At 42.3% G+C, this 26,079-nt stretch overlaps 2 protein-coding genes across 2 annotated transcripts in view; both read right to left on the bottom strand.

The window, feature by feature from the left end:
• Positions 1-26,079, bottom strand: part of LOC309683434 (protein unc-13 homolog B-like) — a gene marked incomplete at its 5' end in the record, with an annotated part of 225,302 nt that overhangs the window by 94,966 nt on the left and 104,257 nt on the right. Inside the window, one exon of the mRNA XM_082497718.1 lies at positions 583-629. Coding sequence (XP_082353844.1) covers positions 583-629 — 47 coding nt within the window. The remainder of the gene's footprint in view (positions 1-582; positions 630-26,079) is intronic.
• Positions 12,217-14,562, bottom strand: LOC309683098 (uncharacterized protein; the record flags this gene model as incomplete). The annotated part of the gene is made up of 1 exon (XM_082497298.1): positions 12,217-14,562. One exon carries the CDS (start codon positions 14,560-14,562, stop codon positions 12,217-12,219), a length of 2,346 nt encoding a protein of 781 aa, XP_082353424.1.

Consider the following 26,079-nt stretch of genomic DNA (forward strand, 5'->3'; position numbering starts at 1 on the left):
TAGCGTGTTGCAGAGAGAACGCATGGCCTCCCACCTGTGCAAAAGAGGCATGATGATCACTGCTTTAAAAATTACAAACTGAAATGATTTCCAGAGTTACTGTAGTTTTGACTGCTACAATGACCACAGAAATCACGGCAAAGACAGAAGACTTCCCCAAAGCTACTTCTTTCTTCTAAGAGCAAAAGACACAGCAATCTTTATGAGTTACTATTTCCCTTCCCTGGTGCCATCAGTGACAAGATCTGGAAATATGATCTCATCCATACCACTCTGTGGTTCTCACTAAGGTTTACTTAATACTGCTGCTATAAGCATTTGGCACCATCATGTTACAGATTATACACTGCAACTATAACCTTGTTCTTAACCACAGATCTCCTGAAGAGCTGCACAGTCCACCTCCAGCTGCTTAAGAGGAGACTCTGAAATAGACCAGCAGCCTGGAACTATATGAGGCCTGGTCCTGAAAACAGCCATTAAAAACATCAGAAGCACTGCTTTTACTTAGGTTGAACTGCAGACCTTAAAGTACACTGTAATTATAAACACAGGGAAACAAGGTCTCAAAATGCCACTTACCCTCCTTTGAGCCAGGGTGGTTTTGATGGATCGGCCTCATCTTGACCCTTAAATGGGGGAAGGGAAGAGTACAAAATAAGTTTCCAAAAACCTCAGAACAAGTATTCAGATTATATTGTGAGGACAGGATAACAGACTTCACTGCGTGCAGGCAAATGCATACAGAAACTTATTCAAGCACCTCCAATGACCAACATGTCAGGACAAGCCATATATACACAGAGAAGCTATGCAATTTCATTGAACACCTAGAACCAGGACCAGAAGAGCCTGTTCAGTGCACCTCCTCTTTCAAAAGAGAATCTCCAAGACCAGCTTTTTTTTCTTTTTTTTTCCCAACACAACAAGAGCATGAGTTATTGGAGAGCTCCTGTTACTACAGGTCACCACTTACACAAACATGATCATAATCAGGATGTTATATATTAAAAGCACCTGTATGAAATGCACAAATGACTGATGAACACAAAACTTTATACAAACACTTGTGAGCTTTGCTTATACTCAAATGCAAAGACTTCAGCCCCCTAAGCAGGGAGGTCCCATTGCAGCTCCACCTATTGATAGGCAAGTATTGAATTGTGAACCAGTGTCGAACAAGGGCCATCACTTGCAAGATGATTGCAGGTGAACTGGGATCTCACAGCATGATGGAAAACACCATAGGCTGAAAATATGAGGATTCATATTCATTAATTCAATCCATGTTTTTATATTCATATTAGGAGTGTATTTATAGAGAGACGTTTTATTTCTTTGAAAAATCTTCAGTCGACTGATTAGAGCTGAGAAGTGCTTAAACACTTGCAATGTACCTGGAGGAAACAAAAGTTTTCAGATAAGGGGAAAATGGTTTACCTATAACCGGGGAACTCTTTGTTCCGGCTTACAGTTCATACATTCTCCTGCACTCCCTGAAAGAAAAGCTGGTTTCAAACAGGACTAAGCAAGACACACTGCTAACAGCTAACGCTCCAACCTCAGAAAATCACATTTGCCAAGACTATAAAGAAGCTGCAACTTGCACACAGTAGAAAACCAAGTATTTCCAGCCATGGGACTCACAACCTGAGAATCATAGCAAAGTGAAGGAGTATCTGTCAGAAAATAAGTTCCAGTTTTATGTAAGATAAAAGAACTCAGCTCCAAAAGAAAGACCCTTTTTTTTTTTTTTTCCCTTGTCCTGTGCTTTGGGTGAGCTGTGCAACCTCAGGTTGTTCACAGGTGAAAGACAAGGTCTCCCAAGACGAGCAGAAATAACCAAGGAAGACAAGTTTCTATTTGAGGTCTCAACTTGTACAGCAACAAAAGTCCAAACATTTTGTTAGCCCTAAAGCTCCAGGGCTAGGCAGTCTGAAGACTACATATACTTTTATTATTTTATTTTTAAACAGGCATGAACAACATGACATTATCCATAATTGAATGGACACCCCAGCTTTTCTACATGATCACACAGGTCTGCAGAGCAGGCAGGAGCCCAGACCTACAGTCCAGCACAGATGCACATTTTCCCCACAGCCAGAGCAGCACACCAGGCTTCTGCAGGAAGGATTGTGCTCTACACATGTTCGTTCCAAGCCATGCTTCCAGAACCCCTCAGCCTGAAACCTGCACTTCCTCTGGAGGGATCTTAATCAACTGCTGGTCAAGAGAGAAGACTTCATGAAGCAAATGCAACCAGATCCTTCAGAGTGCACACGGCAAGACATCCCTTCCTTTGCCTTGGAACATTTGGAAGAGCTGTGGCTAGAAAGCAATCCTAAAACAGACCAGTGTCTTATACTGGACTGAGGTCGACACCGATTGGTTCAGCTGTACCAAACTACAGAGAATGACAAACATGGCCATATTTACTGTCAATAGGAATAGGTGTAACAGGGTTTTCCATCAGTTTATCTGAGAAACTCTAAAAATAAGTGACCAATATTGCAGACCTTAGCAGACCGTAAATAGCATGGGCAATACTGCAGCCTGGAGACCATCAAGAACTCTGTTCAGGGGAAGAAGGTCCAGGAAAGGCTGTTATTTAACTGAGCAATAACCATTTCCTACAGGCAACCACAAGTCAACACAGAACAGCCGGGAGTGTGGATGCAGGGAAGGATGCCGTGTGGAAGCACAATCAGGAAAAAAACCTCCACCATCTCCCAGATTTTGAGACACAGTAAGGAAAAATTGCTGAGAGTCCAAATAAACCGTACTTGTGCTCATTTATTTTAATTACTTTTGCGAAGCCTTTTATATATGCAAATAAAAAGAAAACAAGAAAAGTGAAAGAGCTTCTCTAGAGTCGAGATTAAACACGATCTTCATTCAACAACACAAAACAAAAGAAAGAGCTTTCAGTACGTGACAATATTGATGCAGGGGCAAGGCAGGTGATGGCTGTGTGGAATCAGGAGTTATCACCTGCTGAAAGCAAAGTAAAGAGGTAATTTGCTCCAGGCAGCATTCTCGCTGAGAAAATGCCAAGAGAAAAAGCATCTGACATCCATCAAATGAGGGCTGGTGCCTTAAGACTGTAGAAAAGCCACAGTTAAGGTGTGGGGAGGAAGAAGGGAAATGCGATCTAGACAAGCTGTTGAAGCCAATAATAAGCTTATGCTAGAAAGGCTTCAGAGCAAACACGAAGGAAAAAGTTAACACAGAGGCAATCAGAAAATAGGAAAAAAATATAAAACAGGGCACACCAGTTTTGAAAACACTTTTTAACAAAGCAACCATTTTTCTTTAGAATGTAAAATGAATTATCAACTCAATTTTCATTTCAACAAAAACCTTTTGATGCAATGCCATGTGACGTTAATCAGGCCGAATAAGCCAAGAAGGAGTAGGGAGCTGTAAGGTGGGTAAACAAGTAACTGTAACTGAGCCAGCCATGGACAACGCAGTAAGGAAGCTAGTGGGAGTAAGTAGGATTTGCTGATAAAATCTGCCGATGACAAGCACAACAGAAGTATTGATACAGAACTCAGATGTCCAATGGAAAGAACTGATGGCAGTGAAGATTGCAACAATAGAGGATTAAACAGTACAAATGGCAAAAGCCACAAATCAGAGCCACAAAGCCTGCTGTGAATTTGACTGCATACAAGGCATTCCTTGGTGGAGAAAAGCATGAGACAACAGACTTGAGTTCTAGTCATCACACTGGCCATGAGCCACTATGATACAGCCATGTAAGGAGAGCACATCATCCATAGAGTATGTCCAGTGAAATGTCTCCATAGAAATAAAAGCATAAATACCACTGTACTATGCTGGCAAGACTCCTTCAGAAAGGCATATGCAATCTTTTTATTCTATATCAAAGTAAAAAGAATTCACACAGGACAATGGCAAAAGCAGTATGTGGATGTAAACACAGCACTATAGAAGGAGAACAGGACAGCTTGCTTACTTTAGCTAAAAACCCTTTCAATAGACAGGAGAACATACTGCATGGAAGAACTGTGGCTAAATATAAATGGAGGATGAAAATTAGGTGTCCAACTATGACAGGTCTGCAGCAGCCTTTCAAAAGGAGAAGCAGACACCAAACCTAACCAGTTTTAAAGAAGGAAATCGGGCAGTTTACATATGAGGTAATGGCACAATATCACACAGTGGCAGAGGGCTGGCAGTCACAAGAAAGTCCTCTGCAGTCCCTAGTTGCAATGACATACGTAGTCAAAGAACCAGAGGCTGCATTACCTACAAGTGTTGGCATGGGGTTTAACAGGGTCCAAACACCTCTGGGAGTACCAGTTAAACAAAGTAATCCACAGTTTAAACCACTGCTGAGGGTAGGAACACTTCCTACATTCCTCTTCATTTAAAGGCGGCAAATGGCAATACTGTTCAGATGGATTTGCTGCAGCTGGGGAGTTTCCCCACTCTCTGAAAGCAGCACTCTCACCAGGGCACAGGAGGGTTCCAGTAGCTGCTCTGGGTCCTGTCACCAGCCATGAATCTGCTCAAGTTTGGCCCATGGCAACAGCATGGCTCACTTAGAGCCTCGGCAAGCAGAGGAAACGACAGGCAGATGAGAAGAACACTGGAACAACTGTAAGAGTTTTTAGCACTGTCCTTCCCAAAACAAATGGGAGGGGCAAAAGGAAAGTAGACACATTTAACGCCTAGACATCCACATGCTGCATATCACCGAAAGTGTTTCGCTGGCTTATGCTTCAGTTCTCTGCACAGCTTTCTCACTTGATCTCTCCGTGAAAGCAGCCAGACCAGTGTGAATCTGAAACTTTTATTACTTTTTTAAAAGTCTCCAGTAAGCACATAAAGCAGCACTGAAAAGATGGAGAAGCAAACATGTAACCAAAACAGCCCATCACATCTCTATTCAATCTTTTTATTTCTGATGATGCTGATGGATGACAGTTTTGCACCTACTGTCCAAAAAATATCTTCGGCCGCAGAAGTGCTTGTCACCCCAAGTAATGCAGTATATTCACTCACAGTGAAGCATGCTGCAATCAGTCACTGAAAGGTCTTCTCCAAGTAATTGAAGTTTCTTATCAGCCAAGAATCAATCAGCAAAATAATGCAGTGACAGAGTAGCATAAATTTAATACCCTGGATTAAACAAGTCAACAGACATGATCATTTAAAGCACAGCGTTCAGTCATAGGGAAGGCAATGTTTAGTGAAGTTTAGCCTCTTTTAGAAAGGAGAGTTTTGCTTATTCAGGAAAAGCAGCAACAAGGCTTACAAGTAATTTGAGAAGTTATTTAACCAAGCTGCAATTTCTAAATTTTGCAATTTATCTCATAGACAAGAAGAGGTTTCAATGGACAGAAAAACTAATTACTTACTTCTGTAAAAATCCATAAAATGGACAGTGAGGCACCAAAAAAAAAATTAAATCACAAAGTCTGGAGCAGCACAAGGAAAAGGAAGAACATCCCCAGGTCTGCTAGCCCTCTCATAAATCCACCTCTCCACATAAAAGGCTAACAATGTAACTTTCTATCCATCACATTTAAGTACTGTGTCTAGCACATTATCCTTTTAGGTAAAAAAAACAGGTGTAAAACATGGAAAGCTGCTTTATTTAAACAGATAAGAAAAAAATCAATAATGACTTATTTGTTACGAAAATCATGCTAACTTGTTTTCAAATATTGTGCTTCATTATTAAACCTCAAAGACCTCAATTTAGCTGTAGATTAATCTAAATCAGGCTAAAACAAGGCACAACTGTTTCACTGTCTAAATTAAACTTCTGGTCATGCCTAATTTGACCATTTCTTCAGGGGTATTAGCAGAATCAGACTGAACCTAAATCATCCCAATTAAACCAGTCGGTCTTGTGGTTCAATGTCTTCATCGACTCAAGTATGCTACATTTTACATGGAATCCAAAGCTGCAACAAGCCAAAGGATTATTTTACATTCATTGTATTCTGCAGTAGCGTCAATTTAAATAATGACTGAAGAGTCCCAAAGGAAGCTCCTTCCACCTGACATACGTTCCAGTATCAGTTTCCCAGCTGCCAAATGAGCAGTTTAAAGGAGGCTGCAGTGTTTTTGCACTGAAGCCAGAAAAGGACAGAATTTGACACCAATATTTGACACCAGATACCTCTGTGTTCCTGAAAAAGCATTAAAGGACAGACATTTGCCAGTAAGAATTAAACAAAACTGTTGTTATATGAGCGAGTAAAGCTTAGAAACGCAAATTCATCAAACTCAAAGGATGAGATCTGCATGGAGGCTCAAATGCCATGCAATCCTCAGCCCACTCCAGGAAGCTGATTTAGCCTGATTCACACAAGTAAGAGAGAGGGAGAAGCACAGCAGGCGCTGAATCCACACAGCATAGATTCAAGAAAATACAAAAGTTAAGAATCCAAGCGCCAGAAATTTCTCCACAAGAGGTACAGTTGCAACCACAAACTAAGATGTTACACAGGAATCAACAAAAAAATTTTGTGGATCCTCTTAGGTGGAAAAAGAGTTACCTGTTGCCCACAGGGTGATAAGCAGAGGTACTCAGTCCGTGAGTGGAGAAGCAATAACTATAGGTATTAAGGGAACAGTCCCGCCCTTGCCATGGGGCACACGGCCCTGCTTAAAGCTAAGTGCAGCCTGTAGCTAGCTAAAAAGGCATGGAATCTGCAGCAGACACCTCCCAGCATCCATAGCCTTGCTTAATCTCAGTATTCTAGCCCATAGTGGTAGTTCTGACTTTAATTGCTGTAAGTGTGTGAAGCAGATAGAGGTGGTATGAAATAATACAACTGAGGAAAAATGAGGAAACACTTGGTTTAAACAAGATTCATAAACAGGAAGACCGGAAAGGACAAGATAAACAATTCATACTCTGCTAACGTGGTGCCTGTGCACATTACACCCCACAGAGCACCGAAGGGAGGAGATCACTCCAAGCATTTGTGTTTTCCTCTTTGTACAAGGTAATATGCACTGAACAGTCTCTTAACTCATACACAGTGTTAACAATTCCTCTGACAACCATAACATGCTAAACTGAATCTCAGCGCCTCAGTGGGAGCAATTGGCATGCACACACAGGAGTTTCAGAAAGAGATGCTGGTTACAAGGGACAACATGTACAACCTGGAGGTCTCCTCTACCTCCTTCTGTGAAGGAAAAAAGAGAAGGAGAAGAACAAAAGTTAGACCAGATTTCTGCCATGAGCTCTGTAAAATGATTTTAGAAAGTGGGGTAAACATTTGCCGCAAGTTGATAAAACATTTGTGCAGCGGAGAGCCTTCCCATGTGCTTCCTGGGACATACACCAGTTAATTAATCTCTACCAATTAATCTCGAGTTAAACTAATCAAATTTCATCCATAACTGCACATGCATTAGAATGTATGCTTTTGAGAGCTGATTTTTAGAGTTAAAATTCTTGAGTTAATAAAACAGGAACTGTAAGTAATCTTAATACAGAATTGGAGCTGCTATTTACCATACTGGAAAGAGAACCTGTATTTATTACAGAAAGGAACAGATTTGTTCCCCCTTTCCCCCAGACTGCATCCACTGCCTGCATCTGAAGCATTCCCCCTCCTTCCCTCCTCGCCCCCTGTACATTTTGCCCGTTACGAGGAAACTGGTAGCTCCCACGGAACACATTTTGCTTTTGCAAATACCATAATGCAGAGAGATATTTTCTGGTTTTATAAATCTAGGCAATTCTCATCTGAGGAAAAAAAAAAAAAAACACACAGAAGCCTCCTACACTGAATCTCATGTTTATGGATAGGCAATTTCAAGGCTAGTAAAGTTATATGAGAGTCATACTCAAAACTTCCGGTACAGACATGGTATTAAGTCTTCTAATCAGAGAATTCTGTACCTGCACAGAAGAATCATACTATTCATTTGCATATGAAACATGGAGGGGAAGGAATAGCTTCATGGCAACAAGGGCCACTCAAATTGGTTTAAAAGCTAAAATAGTTTTCAAAGTTACCGTCTATATGGGTGTAATTACACACATGCAATCACTAAGACAGGAAAATAGAGAAGCTATTTTAACTCAATCACTAAGGAGAAGTCAAATTACTTTAGCAAATGAAGTGCTGGATTGTAGCTAAAATAAAACCCCTACTTTCCACCTTAAGACATGCCCACATGGATCCTGAGCAGGGAGGAAAGCCTGCAGACTGCCCTGAAAGCCCCTCCTTTGTGAGCTAATGGAGGAGAACAGGCAAGCGGCAGTATGCTGCAGTCTACCACGTAACAGCAGTGCTGCAGGGGTGCCATGTTTTGACAGTCAGCTCTACACAGACCTGCCCACCTGAAGCAGCTCACGGAACTTGGGGTCCATCCCAGACTCAGATGGGAACATGCTTTTTTGGGCACAGGCACTTTTGACTGTTCCCCTCTAAAGTAGTTTTCTACACCATCCTACTGCCTGTCCCTTCCTATTAAGGAAAACCTTCTCACCTAGACAGCGCCAATTTCACTTAAAGTGAACTTCTGATTTTCTCCTTTTTGCACTGCCACCCCAAAACCTTCATGCCCAAGCGCAATCTCTCCTGGCTTCATCCTTGGGATTGTTTCAGTGTGTTCCAGGCAGATTCAGACTTCCCTCATTCCTGAGGGTTTATCTCCTTTGTATTTGAACCAGATTCCTTCCTGATGTCTCTGGTGAAGTCTCTGAGTGCAGAACACGAAGACCTGGAGTCGGGTGCCCTCTCAGGTCTGCCATGCTTCTCAGTCATGCCGAGCAGGGAAAGCCCCGCTTTAGCCTCCGGCTGGAAAACACTGAGGACAGATGGAGTCTCTGGCAGCGCAACAGCTCAACTGTAGCAAGCTACCAGCGAGCATATGCAAACTACACATTTTGCAAAAGCTTATTCACTTCGCTCACTTGGGGTTGATTTTTGACAGAAAAAATCCTTGATGCTGACTAGCATGGCCAAATTTTAAGGCCTGAGGTCACCAGAGCTTTTTAAGTATAGGTCAAACTTATTTGTATACAAACACAAAGCAACAAATCTTGCATTAAGACTTTGGGGGGGGTGGGGGGGAGGGCGGACAGGATGGGACAGTGAGGGAGGAAGGATGGATTATTTTGGCTTAAATTCCATACATAACTCTGATTTCTGAGCCCCTTCAGTTTAAAGCTGTTAGGGACCGTTTCAGGCCAAACGTGAAATTTGGCAAAGCTCTGAGCAACTGCAGACAAAGATTTAAAATCTTTCGATTATGTCTCATTACAGTAGGTGTGCTTCACAGCATCTTCAACAGTGACTAACTTGGTTAAACCCCAATCACAGAATTCTTTCACCATTCCATTTTTGAGCAGTCAATTTACATCTATGAAAATCTCTACCATTTCAGGGCTGTTTTTAAACATACACAAAGTGAAACTGTTTTCATCTTCACTTACACTTTTTTTTCCTCTTTCTCAAATTAATACTTTGAAGGCTTGGTCAGATTTTCAGGGGATATTTTATTTTTTCTCTTTTGACTTCAAATTAAACACAACAATTATTTACATGCATCTGCCAAGTTCTAAATTGTTCCAGTAATTTGCATCTGTGTACAACTATAAATAATTCAAACCTTTATGCGAGTGCATCATCTCTGATTCACCAAAACACACAGATTTACCAACACCTTCAAAGTTACGGTCTATTCCTTTGCTACAGACTGCTGCCAAACACATTTAATAAAATACCTTGAGCTGAACTTTCAAGTAGGCATGAGTAGTACAGTGGTTCAGGCTCAGAACCAAAAAGCCAGCAGGCAGAACTGGGTTTTCAGTGGACCTGACCCAGGAACTTAAAAGCCTATTAAGAACAAATTATATTTTTAAAGTAAGACATAAACACTCATCTGCAACTGGGAAAAAAAAAAAACAACAAACAACAAAACAAACCAACAACCAGCCTTTCATCGCATTCCAAGTATGACACTTTTTCCAAAGGAAGAAAACAAGAGCTTGGCTCAAATTTATTTTGAGTATGGCAAAGAAGCACATAAAACTGTTGCTTCACTGTCTTGGAAAACACATGCCAAACCAAACTTATTTCAAACTGAATAAGTGATTAATCTTGCCCTGCTCTACAGCCCTTGGCAATACTGTCATCCCCTTCTCTTGTTCTGGCTGCTACCAAGTGGTTATTCACCCACCGCTTCCTTGCCTGCTTACTCTGTCCTGCACAAGCACTCTGCTTTGATTACATCCCTCAAACTCCACTCCGGATATGCTATTCCTTCCCAGCTCCCCTGCCTTGCTCTGATGGTCTGGGCTGTTTTGCTTCCTGACGTCTCCTCCAGGGTGTTTTTCCAAGTTCTCTCCCTTTTCTCATCCCATATCCAGTGCTTTCTGCTACCTTTGACTCTTTTAGATTCCTCCTGCCTCTCAGAGCACATTTCCTGCATCATGATTTCATCCCATACTTACTGTTTTAACTTCAATTGTCATATCTACCATATAGATATGCTTTTACGCAAGTGTCACACAAGCGCCAGCTCTTTGTCACATCACTAGCTGATGTTCAGGAGAACTGAACCAGGGAGGCTCAGGAATGCAAATCCACCCCGGCGACTAAGATCTAAGATACCAAAGGACAGCTGTGATCCTCCTCCTCAACTGTTTTGGCTACTTCTCACCTTGTGAATATGCCTGTACTGTTCAAACGCTGCTGAGATGAGCAGCCTCCTCTCACCTTCAGAAATAGGTTATTTCAATACTTTTGTTGCACTGTGGCAAATGCTAATCCAAACCACTGTTGGTTCCCTCAAGTCCTAAAATTAGGACATACATGCAGGACTTGAGCACTATGTAAACACTACTAAGAAAAAAGACAAGAAAAGAATTAACAAAAAAATAAAGATAGCTTTCTGAATTAATAAAACATCAGTATCATCTGTACTATCTTTACTTTAGTAATCTAAACATTCCCTTGAAACACAAAAATACCTATGCATCTGTGCCAAGCCTCCTAACAATTCCTAGTGTTTCCCTCATTAAAAACTTATTGTTTGAATCAACTCTATACTGAGGACCTCATACAAAATAAGAAGGTGAAGCACTGATGACAAGCTTGATGATCTGCATAACTGAGGTCACCGGTACAGAAGTCAAATACAGATTGATTGAAGTCAAATACAGATTGTTTCTTCACAGCAATGGCACAGTCACTGGAAAAAAATCACTTGGAGCAAAACAACTCTTTCAATGGGAAAAAGAGCACTCATTGTTCTGACTAGCTTTCATGATTGCAAGGAGAAAAGTGAACAAAATACTTGATGTAAGGAGGTTCACAATAAGGATGTGAAGATTTCAACCTGCAGTTCCAAGATCCACTCTTGAAACAAAGCCTTTTCCCTTAACCGTCTAGTGATTTGGACAGAGGTGACGAGAAAGTTTTCTCACTACTTGGAGAGGGAAGGGGCAGATGGACATACATGACAAGGTTAGGTTTGGTTTTACCAAATCAAAGCCTATCATAACATGGCCCATCAAAACATGTTGGTAATTTCTATCTCCCACATCCTCAGGAATGGGTTAACCAGCACTGCTCCACCACTGTATCAGCTCACATCTGCTGTGGTCAAACACTCCATTATCTGTGCTGACAATAAGGCATTCCACAGGAATGGAAAATTTCTCATCTCATGGACAAGTTAGAGAAACAATACCAAAACGCAGGTCTCAACTATTTTTTTTTAATTTTAAAAAAAATAAAATTAAAGGTCTTCACTAGGATAACATCTAGCAGTGATTAAACACTGAGAACTCCCACTTCGTGATGGAGCCACTTAAGTCTGGATCCACTCAACTTCCAAAACTGCAAATCTGGCTACTTTTAGCTCAAATGCACACTTTGTTATCACACATCTTAACTATTATATTTAACAAGAAACCAAGTCACGAATTATGATGAAAAATCCTAACACCTGCTATTTTGAAGATGCACTGCAAATCTCCCTCTGTCAAAAAAAAAAAAAAGGAAAAAAAGAAAAGAGGTGACGCTTACTAACTCACATTTCAGTGTTACATGATAAATTTTAGACTTTTTTTGGTCACTACCGTTGTACAGCATATGTACTTGCCTTTGTAACTATTTGCTCACAACTTCTAATAAACTGTTCACTGACGGAGTGAGATGTTGGCTACTGGCTGCACAAATGTCAGATTTTGACATCTCCTTAAAAACATTTTTTCAGTTTACCTGAATTTGTCTCCTCAGTGGAAATCCAGTTTCCTTCCTGCGCTAATTCTTTTAAGAGTCTCCTACGCATTTGTCTCTTTTCCCTCAGCACATTTTTGAAATTGTTGATGCATTTGTTCAGGTAGATGGTCTCTGCGCACACCTTGTCAAGGCTCATGGGTCTGCACTCCTTTGCTGGCTCAGGTAGACAGTTCACATCTCCTCCAAGCTCCTCAGGAGGTGAGAGCTGCTCAGCAGGGATTTCACAGTCAGATGATGGCATCAAACTGGGAACATGAGGCTCATGTGGAACAGAGGAAAGACTGGAAGGAACAAACTGCATCTGAGCAGATGCTTCACTGTTGCCAGTTGTGTTCGCCTGGCTCTCAGAGGACTGACTGGGAGGGGTTTCTGCAAAGTTGTCAGAGCTGCCACACATACCTGAACTGGTCAGCATAAGCGTGTTGTCATCATCCATCTGTAAGCCACTATCATTTTCCAAAAGCATTTCAGAATCGCTTGTCTCCAGTTTGTGAAATACCACCTGCAGAGCAGACCTGAAGTGATGAATAGCTTTGCCAAGCTTATTAGTGTAAAACTTCATATCTACAAGATCAATGTTATCCCGGGAATGGTCAAGGAAATACTGTGAATTTTCCAGGACATCCCTAAAGACCTGATCAGTTGGATCTTGATCATTCAGATCCATTTGGATCATATCTTTCAAGCTGTCACTACTATCAGCCATTTCATCTGTTGTATGATCACAGCTAATGGTTGTCACCCCACTAGAAACATCTTCTCTTTGAATATCAACTTTCTCCACACTGGTAAGTTTGCACGGGGTATCACAGTCTATTTCAATTCCTTCTGCGGTTACCCCCTCATCTTTATCTAGAAGGGAAGAACAACTCCCAGCGACACTTTCAGTGTCAAGCCTGTGCTCACTACCATTGCTTGAAGCACACATCTGGCTTGTATGGCCCAAAGAGTCAGATGAGCACCAGTAATTTCCATCACCCGATTTGGCCAAATTGGTCACCTGTGGATTTTGTAGAGGTTCATGAAGGGCCTCCTGAACATCGGTGTCATCTGAAGGCTGCTCACTGCAGCTTATTGTTTGTGCTTCCTTCCCAGTTTCAGGTATTGAGTTGCTTTTCTTAGTCAAGGTTGACTTCTGCACAGAATCAAGTCTCTCCCCTACGCACTGTGTTTTCCTACTTGTGCTTTTATACTTAACCTGGCATGAGTCCATTCGAAGGTGCCCAGCTGTATCAGTTTTCTGAGCTGCATCAGGATTCACTGAGTTGCGATGATTTTTCTTGAAGCCAGACTGTGAAGAGACTGAATCTGTTTTGCGGCCCCTCTGGCTATTCTGTCGTTTTTGCTCTTCACTGGTAGCAATCCGGACCCCTGAGCTTTGCAGAAGGATAGACTTCTGTAAAATAAAGTCTCTTTGTTCACAATTGACAAGTTTCACAACTGCTGGTCTTGGCATGGATGGCTTGCCTGGACCAATATCCGATCTATAAGCATCTTTTATATACTTACTGCACTGGATACCATTGAAACAGTGATATTCAGACAAGAAGCTGCAGATAAGCTCTACTGTGTCTTCACCATCTTTTTCTGGGATGCCATAAAAATATAAAACTGGTTCTTCCTTGTGTACCTCCCTACTTGGCTCTCGAGCATGTGAACCCTGGGTTTTGCCAGTGGAACCACCTTGCAGGCCTTCTATCTCACTCAGGACCGTATCCACACAGCTTGAGACTTCATCCACAGAGCCTTTTATCAAGGTAAGGTGCTGCCGGAGCTCTGCAATCTCTGTCTGGATGCGACTTATTCCCTGGAGCTCTTTAACAATGTAATCAACCACATCAGCTGAGCGATCTCTTGATTGCCGTCTATGACTTTTGTATGCAACGGGCTTTTCCTGGGGAAAGCATCCTTGCTTTTCAGCCACCTCCCTCCAGCTCATGGTAATGCTCAGGGAAGAAAGGTCCTGCCCTTCAGACACTCTGCTCTTTCTTTCAGAAGAGGTCTGTGTCGCACCGTCAGAATTTCCCTGCAAATCCTTCTTGTTCTGTTGAACCGAGCATGGTATTTTTACATAGCCATCCCAGTTCAGTTCCACCTCACCGACGCACACTTCACTCACTCCCTTGGAATCACATCCTCCATCCTGATGGAAGTCCCCTCCAGCAGTGGAAAATTCAGTGCTGGCAGAGCTCCTCTTTATTCCACAAACAAACATGTCCGTTTCAATCTCCACTGGGGAGAGCTGGCAGTGATGAGCGTGGTTTGGATTCTGATCTACCTGGCCTTGAAGAAACCTCTTCATTTTGTCCCGCAGAAACAAATGGAGCTTTTGCTTCTGGAATTGCTTCCTGGCCCACAGTTTTACAACAGGTTGTCTGTGCAGAAGCGTAATTTCATTTTCTTGCTTTTTCAATCTACTTCTAGCAAACATCATCAGCAGCTGCACCTGTGTTTCTCATAGTGCTACAAGCTGCACAAGCACACATCAATCACTTCCCAATGCACAACTCACATCCAGTTTTTATTCTGTCACGAAGCAGCTACCAAAAGAGGGGAAAAAACATTACAGTTTGATTCAGATAGAAATAGCCAAAGCAACTTAAGCATCAGAATAAAAAACCCAGCATCCACATAAAAGCAGACAGAAAGAGAATGTGCTATATGAAGCATACAGACATCATCTTGGTTTTGGCCACCTCCCCAGATCAGGTCCTTCTTTGGCAAAATAAGTGTTCCTCACTCCCTTTTCTACCCAAGAAATTTAAAAAAAAAAAAAAAAAAAAAAAGAAAAAAGAATAAGAGCAATTCTGTGGCCATTCCATTTTTCTACCAGGTTTGCAAAATCACTCTAAGCTGAGCTCCTGGCAATGGTGCACTGTGTGATTTAACTACCCCTCTGAATGCACAATTCTGACAATTATTAGGGATTCTACCCCTGCATATCTCTTTTCCTTTCAAGTCCACAATCTTCATCCTTTCTTGCTTCAAACCAAAGCAGAAATCAAGTTTAACTTGGCGCAGTACCAGCTATCTCACAAGAATTGCACAAAGTGATGTAAAGTGGCAAGGAAACTGGATGACAGATTTCAAATGTAAAACCTTTTGCTACTTTAATATTTTTACCTTAATATTTTGCTACCAAACACTAGGAAAAAAAACAAAAAAAAAACAAAAAAAAAACCACACCTCAAAGCTTACAAGCTCCCAGGATAACCTATAGTTAAATATGCCACACTCAGCATATGTATGAACAGGCTGAGCTGACAGCATGAAGATTCTGCACGTCACTTCTACTCCAACACTCAAGATTTCGCACTGGATCATTTTCCCGATTTAAATCCCTTCTGTAAAGAGCAAAGTAAATAAAAAATTTACTATGTTAACTACTTAAAACTTTCATGTGTTTTCACTGCTGTACTTACTAAGCAACACACAATCAGCTTTTTCTTCCAGAGAATTAGGCAGAGACCTCCTGGAGCCAAGGTGACTGGAGAACACCAATGTCTTTAACGATTCAATTTGGACTTGATACTGAAGCACATACTCTTTCTCACTTTCTTGTTTGATTTAAGACCTACAGTAACTGCCTTTTGTTTTTATGATTACCTAGTTCTTTAAAAAAAAAAAAAAATTAAGCTCCACAACACACAAACATAATCATTGCACACAACTTTCAGTCTAACTGAAATTTTCCCAAGTGCGTCCAGCTTTGTGCAAGAAGGTTTACTGTCATGCTGAAAGGAATAGAAAGAGGGTTTCTAACCTTGTTTTTGGTTTAACTGTTGGCTAATGTGATATAGTTCATACCAAGATGTTTTTCGCTGCTCCATTCACATCTTTGAGGTCTGGTAACCTTGGCTCTCCTAACATAGTCTTTGTAACCCTGAAGTCTTCTGCAGGGACAGTCACATGTTGTCCCAGCAGCACCCACCGGAGAATGCTGGACCAAGTCCTGAGCCAAATATTTCATGCTCTCATGCTAAGCAGAGGGCTGAACACTAAAATAGGTCTGTTTGCACTGGACTGAGGCATTGATCTAGGGCCCAACGAATTCACTCTGAGCATTTTCATTGCCCAAGGGCCAGCTCCAGAGCTCAGAGAACTTTTCACCCAGTGACTCTTTCAGACATCAAACAACAATTCCCATTTTCAAAACTAACTCAATTCCTGCACTTGCACTGATGCCAAGCTGCTGCAGTGCAGAAACCCTCCCTAACGGATCCTCCAGCTCCACCAGCCAGCCATTTACATTACTGTCAGCATTTTTCCTGTGAGCATTTTCATCCTGGTGAATATTTTGTTTTCACTTTTGTTGTTTCACTTTGGAGGTAGGGAAGAGAGTGGTTTTCAATATGGAGGAAGCAGCATTTGCAAATACCAATCTCTATAATCAGAACTAATTAATATTCTATAACAGAGGCTGCATCTGTGCTACAGATTTAAGCCCCATCATCTAGCATCTCAGCAGACACTCCATACCAAAGGCAACACCTGCCCTTGTGTAGGCTAAACAATATTCCGTTAGATTGACTGTCAGCTTCTTAAAGAAAACAAGTTTTAATTTTATAGAATTTTCAGACCATTGGTCCGGAAAGATCAGGTTTTCTTTTTCATGTCTTCCTTACCTAACGACTCCCTCAAGGAACAGGGTTGACCTATGACCTATTTGCTCAGGCTCTCTTCTTCCACCACTTACACAGTTTACCTTTCTCTTGAGCGGCTAACTGGTGTTTAACACCAGAAAAACACTTTTGTATCAATATTAAGTGAACCCTCAAAGAGCAAGCACCTGAATTCAACAGCAGCAAAGAAGAGCTCTACAGTGGTATATCCCTACATATGTTGCTTGAGGGCAGCACACAGAGATGCTCATTTCAAATGTTTTCCATTATATTGAACCGCAAGCGCTATGAGAAAAGCCTAAACATGCATGTGCAAGGATTCCCTCTGAATGCTCGATGTTCATCACACTTCCTTCTGCACACAGCTTTCAAGGCACCAGAGGGGCTTAATGATCATTTTAGCTTAAAAAAAAGAAATCAATTCAAGCCAGAGTTTGCTCTTATTTCCTTTGTCTGCTGCAACACTGAACAGCAGCAGCTTGTTACAGAGAATGCTTTTTCCTGCTGAACATTTACTTGCAGGACTGCAGCCGTTTCAAAGCAGGCAGTTCAGTGCAAACACAACAATGCTGTCATTTTTATTTTTATATATAATGTTTGTTGTATATATCTATGTATGCATATGTACATATAGATATACATAAATACTTATTTCATTAGAGATTAAAAAAATAATAATCTTTGATTTTAAATACTAGCAATACCTTTCCAGCTAGCTCCAAGAGAGACAGAAACTGTTTCCCCCCAGGCTGGGAACAAGGCCAGAGCAGAACACAAGGACAGCAGCTCTGGATCAGAGGGGAGCCCCTCTACCTCTCCCTACAGTGGGTGGAAGAGAACGGAAAGCTCCGTTTTCATCAAAGAGCAAAACACTGCCCGCTTACCGGAATACCAAGAAGCAGGTATAGAATCACACTCTTTGCACCTCTACCACAGTCTTCCTCCCTCTGTTCCCTGCCTTCTGCCACCCCAGACCTGGAGCTCTGGGTATTTGCCCCCTTCATCCTACAGGCTGGTCCCGCAGTGCCTCCGCACCTCCTGCCAGGGTCCTTCACTCCTCCTCTCCACCTGGGATTGTGTGCACACTCCTGTTCCCCTCCGTTGTTCCAGACTAGGTGCTCTGCAGTCACTTGTGCCCTATAAAGATCCTTTATTCCTCTAATGTTGCCTGTGTTAGGGTCATGCTTTTTTGTAGCACAGACAGGCAAAGTGAGAAGGAAAGTTAATGCAGGTTCATATTAGGAAAAAAAATAAATGTCTGATTTGGATGCAAATCCTTGCTGAAGTCTTTTTCTCTTCCAGAATCACTCCAGGAGTCACATTAACACATAACAAGAAATCAAATCTTTAAAGAAAGAGTATTTGCATGCTGGTATCCTGCCAGATACTGCAAGCCCTCACTGACTACACAAGCTTTGTTCTGACTGCCTTTTTAGCAGGCATTTCTCTCCAGGAGAATTGGAGAGCGTGGAGCTGTCTCTGGGTGTGCAGACCAAAGAGCAGCATGCACAGGTACCACCATTTCTCCATCCTGGCACTTCCCAAACTGAAGCCAGGCTCAAGCTAAGCAGGAGGAAGACATCACTGGCTTTACTTGGGCATGTTTGTGTTGTTTTGCTATTCCCATGAAGACAAAACTGACATATTAAGATTTTAAACAGGGGAAACGGGTGAACTACTGCAAACACTGTGCAGCTTATGACCTTGTCACTGGGGACACTTGAAATATCCCTATAATACATGAATAAATGTTACTTTTCCTCCTGACACATGGATTTGCAATGACAGTAGGAGCAAAAGCATTGCACGGCAGCATCAACGAGTGAGAAAAATGAACATGAGAAATCCCATGAAGGAATAAAATGCAACTCTAAGTTCTCTGCTCATCAGCTGGGGATCAGTCATGCTTTACACTTAGACCACTCTAGGGAAGGTCAGGCTCTCACCACATTGAGGAGAGCTGGTTGCAACTCCATCTGAGCAGCATCTGCACTTCTGTGAGCCACTGGACAAACATTGTTCAAAACAAAGGCAGCTCTGCGGTGCCTTCAGCACTGCCCCACACAGCAGTGAGCTGGCTACAGTCAAGTGGAAGAAAGGGGGTGAGAGCACAGCCTCTGTGTCCATCAAACCTCTGCTAAAATGAGATTGATTTATCTTCTTATTGACTATTTGGTTTTCATCACACTAAGGGAAATACTGAGACACCTTTACCCCACACCATCATGTCAGAAGGTGTGGGTACCCCAGGGTAGATGTGATGTTCAGAGTCACCAGCAAAGAGGTATAAAAACAATTAACTACGATCAAAAAACACTTCACAACCACCTCTCTGGCTATTGACTCATGCCACCATGGCACTGAGTAGAGTTTTTTTGGATTAGATTATATTTACATTATCTTCCACACAAAGTAGTATTGCATTACCAGTACTAACAATTACAATAGGAAAAACAATAAACTGACTGATAAATGGTCTTGCTACTTTATAAGGAACCATTTAAACATTAAGAATACCAATAACTAAAATGCAGGACATTCTGAGGAAAAAAAAGATTTTGGCATTAAAAAGAGAAAGAAACCATGGCTAAGGCTGCCATAGCAACATCGCCCCAGCACTTCATGCTGAAACATCGACTCTTCCTGGGAATATTATAGCATTTTTAAACACATTAATTGCTGAAAGAATCCTAACAGCAAGGCTTGACAGAGATATGAAGGGTTACCGCCACCTTTGCTGATGTATGACTTCTGGAGGTGAGCATGCAATTTTCTAATTAACATGATTAGATTTAATTTTGGGTTGGATCATACCTAAACATGACATTATTGCTTGCTTCTGAGAATGTGTGACTTTTCAAACCTTCTCCTGATAATTAACAAAAACTCGTAACTTTTCAATCCTGGCATGAATGACCAGAACAAGAAGGTACTGAGCTGAGCGATCCTGGGCAAAGAGCAGCAAGACTGGAGAATAAAACATACTCTTGAAAAACATGTTCACCTCAGCACATTTCTGCTAAAAGTAAGGTGCAGAAGGGACGTGGCACTTCACAGTGCATTAAAGAGGAAATACATCCATGCTACTGAAAAGATAGTATTTACAAACGGATAAAAATTATTAAAAAAAATAATCAATGTGAACAAAGAAACTATGACAGTCCCTCGGTAAGCCTTTCACAGTCCCTTTGCAGCCAAGCATCAACCCAGGTTCTTGTTCAGGAATTACTGCATGAGCTGCAAAACTACATCCCAGCCCCGCTTGTAGAACTTTCTGAAATTTTTAAGCACTTAAAACGATGTTTTCCAGGTTTCATCCATACCTACAGGTTTGTTTCAATAAAGCTGAGCAAAAACTGTGTCAGAACACTTCAATGCAGACATCAATGAGAGCCAGCCTTCCCGCTTGTCTGTCACATTTTAGGAAAAAATACCTTGCCAACGCAGTTTGGGAGATGTGACAAAAGGTCAGGTTTGGCCAGTCAGTCACCCTCATGGTGGAAAACTGAGCCAGGGAACACTGCACTGGCTGAATGAATTACATGGTTCTGCACCTCCCACTACACAGTTATTTCTTACCTTTTTACACAAGGCCACTCAACTGAGGCAAAAAAACACCTCTGAATAATATTTTTCTGTACCAGCAAGCTATTAGTGTAGCTACAAAGTGAAGCAACAGCAAAAATCAGTAAGTATGAGATAAAACACCCACTAAAGTGTTGCAAGTGCATTCACCAGTGTAAAAAATTCCGTTGCGGAACAGCATGAAATTAAATTCATGTAATTAAAGAGTATCGCTATGCAGTACAGCAAGGAGATAGCACACCCCATCTTAACTCTTTAATACCCCCTACAAATGTAGGGGACACCACAGAAGTTGCTAAGTGTCTCTCAGCTTTCTGTAAAACGGGACTAATGTCGGTTGGTTATCCACCCAGCACCTCTTCTGTGAGCACAGATGGAGGTGGATTGAGATGTTCAGGCCTTCTTAAATCCAGCTGTCTCGGGAAGCCCCAGACAGCATCTCAGCACCAGGCAGCCCTGCCATTCTTTGAGATGTGCTCATTCCCTCTGCAGCCATATCCTCTTATCACAGCTTTTTCTGCGAGCTAAAAGCAGCAGCGGCTGGCACAGCAATGCACTGGCTGCAATAACAAGTGAGGTCTGTCATTACCTGGTGGCCAAGAAAAGGTGGCATCCAGAGACAGAGTCAAAGAAATAAAGGTTGTCCCCGAGTGCAGAGGCAGGCACAGGCTGGAAGCTGCCAACCACAGAAAGGCAAGGTTTGTGCCTAGCCAGCAGCACCTACCTAGTTCTGAGACCATCCTGTGCTGAGAAACAGGCAAAAAGGATCATTGACTGCTAAAAAAAAAGAAAAGAAATCACAGATGCTTCTGTCGTTATTATGTAAAGTTACTTCACTCCTTGGCAGCAAGTACAAAACCCAAGCAGCAGCTATCAGAAGTTTAAGAGCAAACTGAGGAGCAATTAAGTTCAGCAGCCCCCTTGTTTCCTGAGCATGGGGTTTTTGCACACAGCTGAATCAATCAGTAAATGTTTTACCCATGATGACCTAATGCACTAGTTATTCCTTAAAACAGATTTTTCCCAAACCAGGTTCCTAAGGATCAAGTATTATATTGAACAGATGAGCCAGTAGCAAGAACCAACTTTTTGTTTAAATGAAACAGCACTAGGAAATGAAGCCAAAGCACGGGAGCATGCTGACAAGTTCGCTGACCTTGGGATCTGAGCTGTAGAAACGTCTGCTAGGCTTTGGGGAAAGGTTTCTGATTATTCAGCTGCCTCTAACTGGACAGCAGACAGTCAGCACCACCACTACAAACCCACTGCTTCTGCTTTAAATAAGGTTTGCGTGCACCATTATGAAAGTGCTGAAGGATGCTAAGATCTCTGCCTTGACTAACAGAAACAGAACATTCCGTACTTTTCCTCTACTTCTAATCCAATTTACGACCCAGTGCTGAAGCAACAGTGTGAACTCCAAGTGCTGCATTTCTGACAAGAACTACCAGGAAACACTCATCCTTAAGAATTTTTTCAGAACTCCGACTACCCACTGAGGAGGTCTGGAGCTGTTTTTTCAGGTAACAGTGCCTCAGCTCACAGGGACACTCAGGTAGGGGAGAGTCAGCACTCACCAACCCAGGGTGACGAATCAGGAGCTCCAACTTCTGTTGTCAGGGCAGTGCTAGCACAGCTAGGGTACAGCCTGCTGCTACGTGATCTTGCTCGCTGTTTCTGACCTGTCCTGCACTCCTTTAGAGCAGACACTTGGCAGCGTTCAGCCAGGCTGGGTGAAGGTAACGTAGGCAGCTGATGGAATAATTAGAGTTTTCCAGCTCATGCTGCTAAACCGCAGCACTCGGAAACTAAAATCCTCCTGGGCTAAAACTGCAGCTTCAGTTCTATAAGCTTTCTCCTTTTTTCTTGAGGACAGAAGACCTTAGCATTCTGTATTAAGTCTTGATGTTTATCCCCCAAAGGCTCGCTCCATTAGCGAAAGAAAGCTGCCCATATAAAAGGAATGAAAACTGAAAAGATATCTGAAACAGTCGCACCATCTGCTCTGATTCACGAGCTTGTACAGCACCCTCATTGCTCCTGCATGCCAGTCATTTCATCAGCTCACAAGCTTCTCAGCATAGGAAATTAGGCCAATGACAAATACTCTGGGTTAAAAGCAAGCCTGTTTTAAGTGACATTTAAGGAAGAATCAACCCAGTAATTTAATTACTCTCAAGCTATTTGCTTTACAAGTGATCAAATTTAAATTATCCCCAAATCCCTTTCCCTTTAACTCTTCTTCACATAGTGATTTTGATGTCAAATTCCAGCTGAGATACAAACCCTCCTTACAAAAAAGTATGAGAAGTAAACAGACACAACCTCAGTTATACCAGCGATAAGACATCTACAATTAGTGTTTAACGGGTGAACATGAAAACTAAGAAATAGAGCATACAAATGAACACACTAAGAGTAAATTGTTTTTACAAAGCACGTGTTTAAATCCAGTCAGCTTCCAATGAAGCTATTGTATTGCTAAAGTAAACACACACACACACACACACACACACACACAGAGCCCGCTCCAAAAATAAAGAGCAGTTCTCCTTGGTTGCTGCCTACTTGCAGTTTATACCCAGCCACTTCACTTGTTCCAATCACGCACTTACCTTGCTGCTTCAAAATAAAACAAAAGGTTAAAGTGTAAAGGAAATTTATAGAATTAATAGAAAACTAGAGAACACAATAGCTTGGTCTCATAGAAAATACAAGTCCTGAAGGATTCCTAATCTTGTTAAAAGTTCACCAGATAATGAACTTTCACGACAGAGATTATCAACATACTGTTGGTATCCCATCTCAGTTATCGGGGAAAGCAATGTTAAAGGCACTGAGAGTATCCCCTTCCACAGCAGCACTAGGATGAGAAATCACATAAAGTTGAAGGCATGTTTTCAAGAGGGGGGGGGGAGGGGAAGGCAAACAGATACTAAAAATCCAAAAATCAAAAATGAGCAGAAGTCAATGAATGTAAGAGCCAAAAATGCAGAAATCCTGTCAGCTTCCAGGAGTATCCCTCAACAGAAATTCTTTAGTTCACCGCCACAGTGCATCTTTTCCCTTTCTCAGGCAGTACCAAGTACGGTTAAAACTTCATCCTTCTCTTCAGTTGTGACTCAACAGAAAATATTGTACTTCAGAGGCAGAGAGAAAGCTGTGCAGCTATTGCTACTTTACTCCTCCTCGTCAGCTGCTTACTGCCTAGCTCCTCACACACGCAGCCTCCCCGCTTTGCTCGCGCACCAACACCCCTCGCCTCGAAATGATTCTCCACCTTATTATCCATTCAGAAGGAAACACGAACCGATGGAGCCAATCTGACTAAAGACAAAATGCACTCCTTCGGTATTATGAGAGCAGGCAGTACAGCACAGCGAGCTGATCTGTGCTGGAAAAGCACTCTGCCTGACTCCTGGCATCCTGTATGACTGTGGAGCAGGGGGGCTGGGGAAAAAAGCAGTGAAGCCAACATAATTAACCAGCTCCAAAGAAGATTCTTCACCCAACTCAGATATAGATGTTTATTTTTGTATCTCCTGTTCACCCCCAGACTAACCCACGAGATTCAGCGATGCCCTCGCTCAAATGAATTGTCGCCAGTTTCCAAGGAAGACTAGTACCAGTTCTGCTACGAGTGGGGGGGACTGAACACCCGTTGATCTCACGTTTCCCAAAAATAAAAGTCACATCGTTACATAAAAGCATGACTGCAGAAGTGTTGTGCACAGAATCAGATCCACTCACATTGTACCGACACTTCTCTCCTGGGAGTGAGCATCAGCAAGCACTCATCCTGCAAGAAGTGCCTGAATTAAAGGCACCATTTATCTGCCCCACAAGCTGCCCCAGGGGCATCCAACACACTGCTGCTAAGAAAATATTCCTGGCCAGTTGGTCCACATCCTGCTTTTCACAAATGCTCCCTTCATCCTGTCTCCCTACTTCATGCACCCAACACAAGCAGTCGCCTCCTTCCCCAAAGCTGTTTCTCTGCCTTTAGCATTAAAGGGATTCTATGGGAGCTGTGCACATTTCCTGGTTTCACTCAAGGACAGCTCACTGCATCTTTCAAAACAAAGTCTTTTCATAGTGTGGGGTGGGATTTTGAAGAGGCCTATATGACTTAGCAGTGGAAATGCCACTATCCTCCCATCTGCTCAAATACCTCCTACCTCCTTGTGAGCCAGCCTTGCTGTGAATGATACTTCCCCCCCAGTCTCTTACCTACAGCAATATCAACTTTTATTCACCAGTTCCTCCACAAGCATCACTGTGCTCCCAGCCCTGCCCTCAATGCACGGGATATTATCCTGCCACCTTCTACCCTCTGGTGCCACAGCTCCACCCCAGCACTTCACCAAAGCACCATCTGACAACAGCCAGGCTGGTGTTCCCATCAGTTCATTTGTTTAATGGATATAAACAGAAGTTTTGCTTACAGGTAGACTAATACCATGATTCACAGTACTTTGTCTCAGCAGCCCCACTGGTGAACAGTGCTCTTCCCACGTGCAGCCACAGCACTGCCCCTTGCAGCCAGGCACAGCCATCAGGCCACCAACCTCCTCTCAGACCCGCTGTAAGACTGGTGTTCCTCTGTGGTCACTCATGTCCTCCATCCCCCAGAAAATCCTCCCTCTTTTTGCTCCTTCCCTTGCTGCTGGCACAGGGACCATAGGTCAGATTTTCAGAAGTGCTTTAGATTTAAGTGATTTTAAGAGTGTGACCCTGAGTTTTTCGTTATATGTTTGCACCCTGCCAGGAGAATAGGGCTCCTACCCAACTAAGGGCACCGAGTGCCACTGCAATAGAAATGATTGCTGCTAAACACACCAATTATATTACTTGAGCTCAGAGCCGAAGCTCCGTATCAAATTCATCCACATAAGGATGAAGACTGCCCAACTGAGAAAACAAAAATGCAATCCAGGATTTGTGCAGCACTTAGTATCTTCAAAACTCTGCATAAGAATAAGACAAAAAAGATCTTGCCAGGGTTCTCTTTCACAGCAACAGTTTAAAAAAAAATTAAGCATCCATCAGACACTTTCTTATTCAACATTAACTCTCTATAGCACCTGAAGCATCCATTAGAGAGCCTCACAGGCTTTTACATGTCTTACTTTTTCCAAAGATCCTACTACAAGTGGAGCCAACGTAATCTTGCCATTGCTGACTGTCCTTCACATCTCTTCCTTCCTTGGTCTTTCCACATCCTTGCAGCCATCAACACCAGACATCAGCACATCCAAGTCAAAAATGCACTGGAGCCAAACACAATCCTCCAGTGGCAGCTCTTGAGACCCAAAGAGCCTAAACAGATTTCCAAGCACTATCACATAAAATTCCAATATTCCCATGGTTGCCTTGTAAGAACAGAACAGAAAAAAACATGGAAAAAGCAAGCAAGTCTCATTAGATGAAGAGACTAATCACTAATGGAGGTCACGAGCAATGAAGTGCTGGAAAATGTCACAGTCCTCACCACAGCTCACAAGGAGCTGGAGAGAAAAACATGGCTACAAAAAGACAAAAACAGGTGCCCTCAGAAGCAAGGAAGAGTGCACCTTTCAAAGATTTAAAAACCCTCACCTAATGCACAGGAG

Source organism: Vanellus vanellus (genome assembly GCF_965231255.1).
Source record: "Vanellus vanellus genome assembly, chromosome: Z".
NCBI classification, from domain to species: Eukaryota; Metazoa; Chordata; class Aves; order Charadriiformes; family Charadriidae; genus Vanellus; species Vanellus vanellus.